We start from the raw sequence: 7,874 nt of genomic DNA on the forward strand, positions 1-7,874 counted from the left end.
GTCTGTGGAATCCCAGGTTATCTTGAATGTATTTCACAGTTGGTCTTCCGAAGATACAGAGTGAAGCGTAAGGAAAGGAGTAGAAGAGACTTAGTCAAATACCCTAATCACTTTATTATTAATCAAAACATTGCTATAGAAATTCAAGTTCCGCAAGCTATTGTCTGGACTGATGCACTTGCTTAAAGTCGCTATTTCAGTAGAACGTCACTGTCCCTCCCCAACCTGGGAGAGAAAGGGTTGAAATTGTTCCGCCCCAACCGCGGGGAAAAGGGATTCACACCGTTCGGTCTGGATGCCAAGGCATCCGCTTCATCCTCCGCCCAGCCGGGCAGCGGTTCCCCCGACTCCCTTCCCAGCCTCGGAACGAAGTTGGGCGGCTGTTTGTTGTTGCCTAGAATCAATCAAATCCATCATGACAAAGCGTCATAAAGTGTGTAGCAGATGTACCATCATTAACGGCCACCACTACCAACGGGGAGTCCCTCAGGACCTCCAGCAGCCCCATGGTTTGCTGGTCCTTCCCGTTCCTAAAGCTGGAGTCTCTGGGATTCCGCTTCTTCCTCCCCATCCGAGGTCCAAACCACATGGGAGAAGCCTCCTTGCGCTCGTGGTTGCTGGGAGACTCGAAGCTCTGTGAAGGTTGAGCTGCGCAGAAACGACTTAAAGCATTGAACTCAAACTGGATCGGGGTATACACACCATAAAACAGGAACAAAATGGTGATTATGGCGCAGCAGTTGAGAATACTAATGCGGCCCATGTCTCTCGCCGGACTGTAGAGATTGTTGTTGACGTCCAGTTTTATATAGGGCAGACTCAGCCCTTTAATCTTTCAGTAGGTGCAACGAGAGACAGCAATGATGGCACTCCTGGGGTGTGATTTATTTCCATTCGGTCTCCTGTCCTGGCTGCTAATCCTGCCCCCCTCGGACGCAAGACGGCAAACAAATAACCGATCGGCCATTGAAATGCCTTTATTAAGGCTGTCCGTCATGTGATTTTTTCTTGAATAGAAGCCTGCACGTCTCATCACATCCATGCACCGGATGCCCGTTTGTCGGTTTTATTGGTTCCAATGAAAAATGAAGCGTCTTCGATAGGTACACAAATAAAATCCGAACGGGAAGTGGCTTTATTTGACTTTTTTTCCGGAGAATTAATGCGTTTTTAAAGTCCCCTCAGCGGCAGGAGCGTAGAGCATTTAATTACTAAGGGTTTTTATGGAGTGTCGCAGGTGCGTGGGCCATCCGATGCTTTTTTGAGGTCCGCAGGAAGATCGAAGAAGTGAGCACGGCCGAAATCCGGCTCTATCTCTCTCGAAATGAGGCTCTGAACTTCTCCGAGCACATCCGACTGAACCACATTATCTGTCCAAGTTAAATTTAGCAGAGGGACGCGAGGCGTCGCTTTTCGACGCCCGCCAGCCGCTCAAACTTCAGTCCTTGCACCGCCGTTATTCATCATTATTTCCAAAATTCGAATCGAGTTCCGACAATGCCGCGCCTTTGCGATAGTGACCAACCAGTTGAGTTCCACTGAAGCAGGCTCAGGTTCCTTGTGGCAATGGTAAGTACCACCACTAAGTAGGTTTGCTTTCAAAGTATTTATAGTACCACTGGTTGGATTTTAGACATATGCGCGTTCATTTCTATTAATAAATTCGTATCATTGGATCGTAACCTAAAACCTAATTATTCCAGAACGGCTTTAGTGCTGGTTTTAATGACCTCCGCGAAATGTGGGTCTTGTAGTGGGTCGCTCTGGATGCCTCGTGTATCAATTCTTCCGTTGAGATGATAACAACTGACACAGGGGAAAATTGTTAGTGCTAAAACAATAAACACTTAAGGCCTAGATTTTAGTTTATTTTGCGTTGCGAGGAATGAGAGCTCACTTTCGGCGTGACGTCGCTTATGGGATTCTTGACCTCCACTTTATTTCATAACACTCAATTTCTAGGACGGATGACTTACATTCTGCAATATCCAGGTGATCGTGGAATAGTTTCTGTGAGCCAAATGGTTCCACGAAATTCAAAAGTTGTAAATTAAAGCCATCAATTAAATTCAAACGTGTTTTGCTCGAATGTTTTAAACTCGTTTGAAGATTATTTGCCAATAATTATTGGGATTTGATCTGTAGCTCTCACGCCAAAGCGTTTTTCTGTGCCCCCGTGGAGTTTTCAAAAAATGCGAGAAAAACTGAGTCCCCTTGAGGGGCCGCAGACTCTGGGTATATTGAGAGACATGTATGCTGACTCTGGCGCTACCACACGAGTTAGGTGCCTGTCTACATGTACTCATCAATGGGTGGGTGAGAGCTACAATCAATAGGTTCGCCTCCGCCATTTTGTCCACATACCGCCCAACCCCGGCCCCATCAATCGTATGGACCGTCGTATATCCCATTGGCCGTTCTTTGTCCTTGCAGGCTGATGGCGTGTCTCGCATTTCCCCAAAAGAACGACCATGAACGACCCGGGTGTCGAACAAAGTGCTGGCACCGATCCAAGATCGAAAAGAAACAGCGGCCTATTCGCCTTCTTCAAATGGCTGAAGCCTGGATCGCGGGAGTCGGTTGCCGCCGCCGAGGAGTCGTCCTCTTCCAGCCGCTCGGCCAGTCTGGAAAGCGTCGCCTCCGACAAGAGCTCGGGCACGGTCGCCAGCTTCCGTTACGTGTCACCGACCGCGTACGAGAACAAAGTACTTTGCGAAAAACGGGTCCCCATCGGTCCCGAGACGGACACGTACAAGGCCCGGCTCGAACAAAGGGACAAACGCAGGGAGCGCGACAAGAATGTCACCCTGCGCAAGAAGTACAACCTATTCTTCCAGAAGGAGACGCTGCTGAGGCCCCGCAAGGTGCTCGTTGAGGACGAAAACTCCAAAAGTCTACCTCTGATGACCAAGGCCCGTGTCATGGAGGCCGACGAGCCTCAGAAGGTCCATAGGAGGTACGTATTGCCCTTCTGTCTGTAGTTAGCTCGTGAAACCTAACAATCGTTTACATAATGCCTACCCAGAACGAACAGCGAATCTTCGAAGGTGAAGAGAGCAGGGGCGTACTTGCACGTTAAGGGCAAGAGAAAAGCTCCGCAGCCTCCCAACAAACTTCCGGTAGACTCCAGTGCCACGGCGAGTTTGAAGAGAAAAAAGCGCATGGCACCTACTCCTCCTCCTACTACTGAGAAAGAGGTGTTGACCAATGATTGTCTGAAGCTCGACCATGGGGTTCTGAAGCCTCTTAAGGAGGAGCCGCGGCCCAAAACCCCGCAGGAGAGTCAACTGACTGTGGCACAGACTTTGGTGAAGGATGCCCCCGTGTCTCCCAGGCCTTGGTACAAGCGCAATTCTGTGTCCAAGGAGATTTTGGTGAAGAAAGAAAGTAAATACGAGCCCATCGAAAGGTAGGAGTGATGCGAAGAATTCAAGTTATTTAATTTAGAGTTGAGTTATGCCCTTTGGCCAACATGAAACCGATGAAGTCCACTCCTGGCAACCTTACGGCTTGATTAATATGTTCAAGTCATCGCAACTTTTAATCGAAACCCACACACCAGTTGAATGAATTTTATTGCAATTTGGCCCACATCTTTCAGGCGCTTATTCGAATTTAGCAATTTTCCAGGTGGCGATTAAAGCTGATATCAGAGTCTGCACTTTTTTTCAGACTGCCTGAAGTGCCTTTCGTGCGCAACTCCTCCTTGGATCTCACCCTCGAAGACCCCGCCACGGCGGACTACCACAGCACAAAGAAAAAAGAAGAAAAGCGCAAGAGTGGGGTGTCTTTCCTCCCGAACATAAGCGAACTCGACCGAGAAGCCACGGAAATAGTTCGTAGCAAGCACCAACTTGATGAATCGAAAATCCCCCAGTTTATGAAACTGAAAGACACCAGGCAAAGCCTGGAGGAAAGTCCCAGGAGGCGATCGGCCAAAGACTTAATTGCCAAATTCAACGCCATCACCAGCAAGTCCAGCGTCTTCCAGAGGCACTTGGGCAAGCAAGTCAGCTTGGACGAGGCCAGCAGACAGCGGCAAGAGCAGCTGCTGGAAAGCCACAAGAAGTGCATCGAGGACATTGACAGGAGGAAAGAGGACAAGTTCGCCCCCCTGATGAAGTCCGAGAGTGCCAGCGCGGTGAAGCTCGAGGGCACGCCTAAAGTCGAGCGCAAGAGCTGGAAATGCCCCAAGTGCAATTTGGAAAATGAGTACTGGAGGATTATCTGCCAAGTTTGTTCGGCTATCAAGCCGTACTTCGATGACTTCTCTTCGGCCCCCTCATCGCCGAAAATGAGCAGTGTCACGCCGCCCCGGGACGCTGCGTTCGAACGGTCAAAGACCCAGATTGGTTTCTCGGCCCTAGCCAATTACAACAACAACGAGGAGAAAGTGGACAACTCCAGCAAAAAGGAAGAGCGTGAGCGGTTGAAGAAGATGCTTATTGAAATGAAGAATTCGCTGCCAAAAAGGAAGAGCCACATGCTGCAGAAGCAGAACGGACGCTCCAGCGTCATCGTGGAGGAAGAGGCCAAGAGTCAATCGGCCGAGAAAACTCAAGAAGAAAAGGTAGCTGAGATCCTTATAGGGACCACGCAGACCATATACGAAAACGTAAGGGTGCGCAGGACCGATCAGCCCAAACCCCTGAAAGTCTCCTCAGCCGCTCAAACTAGCGCTGTGGTCAGAAAAGTAGTCCCTCAGACTACCCTGAAGAAGCTCATTGAAAACCACAAGACCGAGAACGTCTACGAACCCATGAAAGTGCAAGACTTCGAGGACATTTATGCGGCCGATGGGGGTGAGAATGCAGTGGCGCGCGTCTACGCCAATCTGGCGCGCAACGACGAGCTGTCTCTGTTTTTCAACGTGCCCAAGGGCGTAGCAAACCTGAGGAATGGAGGCAGAATTGCCCATAACAACACCGATACCTTGGAGATTAACAGATTGCTGAGGAGGCTGGAGACGTCCATTGCCAAGGGGGAGATGGTGGAGGCGGCCAACTTCGCCAAAGAGCTGGCTTTGCTGAAGGTCAATTGTTCGGTAATCCGGCAAAAATCACTTGATGGAGCTAAAGGCAGAGGGGGACTGCAGTAAGTAGCTTTTATGAATTAACCTTTGTTTCCACTGGGGACAACACTCCCTGCTGGATATAAACACATAGGACCTTGAAGAGGTCTTATAGTGCGTGCATAGAGACAGGAAGCAGTTAATTTCAGTTCCAATACTTCTGAAGCAAAATAGGCCGCGTTGAAAGCGTAGGAAGTCCGCGTTAATTTACTCGTATGTTTATATCCCACTCATTATTAATCTATTTATAATTTGTCAGTCCTAAAATATCCGCTTCTTGTGGGAAACAGCCGCACTTTGCACGTTTTATCACAAAACGATTTTAGGGCCGAACTAGCAAACGCATATTTCAGGATTGAGATGTACGTGGAAGACAAAGTCTCTCACCGCGGCCCCTTCCCGATCGACGTCACTGAGACCCAAACAGTGGCAGAGCTCAAGCAGCAAATTTGCAGAGAGTTCGAAATACCTGTGGAGGTGCAAAGGTGGATCCTGGGCAAACAATTGGTGGTCGAGGACACCAGCACCCTTAAAGACCATAAAATCACCCAAGGCAGCGCCGTGTTCCTGTATTTAGTGGCCCCAGGTGCGTAAGCAACTGCTCTTCGGAGATTGTTTGTTTAAAAGTACATTGAATATCCCAGGAAGCAATTATGCCTTTGAAAAGAGAGTTACAAATATCTAAGAATAGAGAGCAAGGTTGCTTGGTCTAAAACCTATTTTCGGATATTGCAAATCGGCGAAGTAAGACTTTAGCCCGATTAACTGACGTTGTTGTTGCAGAAAAGAAGCCGCGAGAGCAGTCAAATGCTATCAACACTCCTGTGCCTTCCACGTCCAAACTCCTTCCAAACATCACCAAAGAAATTATCACCGTTGAAAAAACCAGCAAAATCGAGGCACCAAAGGTTGTTAACGTAATTCCAAAATCATCAGAAACGCCCCCGCCACCTGCAACAGCTCCTGTGCAAAAAACTCCAGTCACTCCCCCAACTCCCAAAATTGCCAACATCCCTCCTCCCACCATCCCGAAACTTCCAGTCGCTTCAGCGACAGAAATTAAAGTAGAAATCAAGCCGAACTTCACTAGAACTCAACCAGACGAGAACAGACCATCGGGCCTCGTCAGAGCCACTGCCTCGAAAGTAGAGGTGCTGCAGGCCTTTCCAATACTCCCCCATCCGAAAGAGTGGGAGTGCCACTTATGCACCCTCCTCAATCCGGATTCTAGCAATATTTGTGCAGTATGTGCGGCGGTGCGTTTAAAGCAGCAAAAAAAGATGGCCCCCAAGGTGCCCCAGCCTCAAACATACATGCAGCTGGTGAGCTTAGATAGCGCAGATGTAGTGCCGAATGCAGATAAGTTCGAGTGTCTGGTTTGCTTCCTGGAAGTGGCTCCAAATGAGGGAGTGACATTAAGAGAGTGCCTCCATCAGTTTTGTCGCGACTGTCTTGCGAGGACTGTCGAGTTCTGCGATGAGGCGGAAGTTAAGTGCCCTTACAGGGATGATAAGTATTCCTGCGAAATAGCGCTGCAGGAGAGGGAAATCAAAGCGTTAGTCTCCAAGGAATTATATGAGTTACATCTAGCGAAGTCGGTAGCGGAGGCGGAGAATCGAATGGAGAAAACGTTCCACTGCAAAACTCCTGATTGCAAAGGATGGTGTATTTTTGAGGACAACGTCAATGAGTTTCGTTGTCCAGTGTGCAGAAAAATCAATTGTTTAACCTGCCAGGTAAGTGCGTGTTCTTGTAGGTGAAGTAGTTTTTGTAAGGAATCTGTTTTCAATTAGGCTATTCATATGGGTGCGAACTGCAAGCAATACCAACAACGAATGAAAGACGAATCTGATATGAATGAAGATGCAAGAAGGACTAAAGATTTTCTTGAAGAAATGGTGGATAAAGGGGAAGCTATTGCTTGTCCCACTTGCAAGGTAAAATTTTGTATTTTTACCATGGTTTAATTGACATTGTTTTAATGTTATTTCAGGTGATACTGATGAAGAAATGGGGCTGTGATTGGTTGCGGTGTTCAATGTGCAAAACTGAGATTTGCTGGGTGACCAGAGGCCCTCGATGGGGCCCCGGAGGCAAAGGCGACACTACGAGCGGGTGTCGGTGTGGCGTTAACGGGGTCAAGTGTCATCCCAAGTGCAACTATTGCCACTAGAGTTGAATTAGTGTGTGTTTTTTATTTTTACATTGTGGGTGATACAACTAAAATGATATCAAGTTTTACGTAGGTTTAATAAACTAGCAACGCAACAAACGACTGAACGCAACAAAGCTGCCTTTATTCTTTAATAAAAATCAAGTCATTAGATGTAAGTAGCTAATTAAAACGTTTTACAAGTTGTCTTTGTGGTTTTACTGTTGGGATACTCTGGTGATTTCAGTTATTAATATGTACTTTTCGTTATGTACCATTGGGCTTATAAGTAATACTGGTTGTCTTCGTTCAGAGATTGGTTAATAGTTTTCTTGACGGCATGACGAATGAAACTTTTTTAACAATGAATTTTAGTGTGACGAAGAACAAGCAATTCTGCAATAAAGTACTGAAGCTTAATGTTTCTTGCTAACATGTAATATTAATAATATTAGCAAAAAATATAAATAAAAAAGAGAATTCGTCTTTTATTTAAGCGTTTCCCTCTAAAACATTTTTCCAATAAATTATCCTATTAATCAAAAGATGGCGCACCATTTGTCAACATAATTTTTGGCATCTGTCACCTAGCGAATAATTTTGTTTAAATGCGTTCTTTCCTCCTTCTCTGTCAGGTCCTACCAGGATCAT

The 7,874-nt window shown here is 47.1% G+C and overlaps 2 protein-coding genes and 1 long non-coding RNA gene across 4 annotated transcripts; 1 reads left to right on the forward strand and 2 right to left on the reverse strand.

Moving 5' to 3' along the window:
• Positions 1 to 37: 37 nt before the first annotated feature.
• On the reverse strand, positions 38 to 1,116 carry LOC136414590 (PBAN-type neuropeptides-like). Of its 2 annotated transcripts, XM_066398702.1 has the most exons (3): positions 703 to 1,114; positions 451 to 648; positions 38 to 394 (listed from the first exon to the last, which is right to left on the reverse strand). In XM_066398702.1, exons 1-3 carry the CDS (start codon positions 761 to 763, stop codon positions 192 to 194), a joined length of 462 nt encoding a protein of 153 aa, XP_066254799.1. In that variant the 5' UTR covers positions 764 to 1,114; the 3' UTR covers positions 38 to 191. The 2 variants fall into 2 exon arrangements, with proteins under 2 accessions (XP_066254799.1, XP_066254798.1); XM_066398701.1 differs by having other exon boundaries at positions 451 to 1,116.
• A 159-nt stretch (positions 1,117 to 1,275) lies between these two features.
• On the forward strand, positions 1,276 to 7,431 carry LOC136414571 (uncharacterized). The gene is made up of 8 exons (XM_066398677.1): positions 1,276 to 1,569; positions 2,434 to 2,956; positions 3,026 to 3,409; positions 3,673 to 5,094; positions 5,425 to 5,657; positions 5,855 to 6,807; positions 6,865 to 7,008; positions 7,065 to 7,431. The coding sequence occupies exons 2-8, from the start codon at positions 2,472 to 2,474 to the stop codon at positions 7,242 to 7,244; spliced, it is 3,801 nt and encodes a 1,266-aa protein (XP_066254774.1). The 5' UTR covers positions 1,276 to 1,569; positions 2,434 to 2,471; the 3' UTR covers positions 7,245 to 7,431.
• LOC136414591 (uncharacterized) lies at positions 2,453 to 5,508 on the reverse strand. Its single transcript, XR_010752554.1, has 2 exons — positions 5,375 to 5,508; positions 2,453 to 5,344 (listed from the first exon to the last, which is right to left on the reverse strand). It is a non-coding gene; the product is annotated as an uncharacterized lncRNA (long non-coding RNA).
• Positions 7,432 to 7,874: the final 443 nt, after the last annotated feature.

Source organism: Euwallacea similis, chromosome 18 (genome assembly GCF_039881205.1).
Source record: "Euwallacea similis isolate ESF13 chromosome 18, ESF131.1, whole genome shotgun sequence".
Classification (NCBI taxonomy): Eukaryota; Metazoa; Arthropoda; class Insecta; order Coleoptera; family Curculionidae; genus Euwallacea; species Euwallacea similis.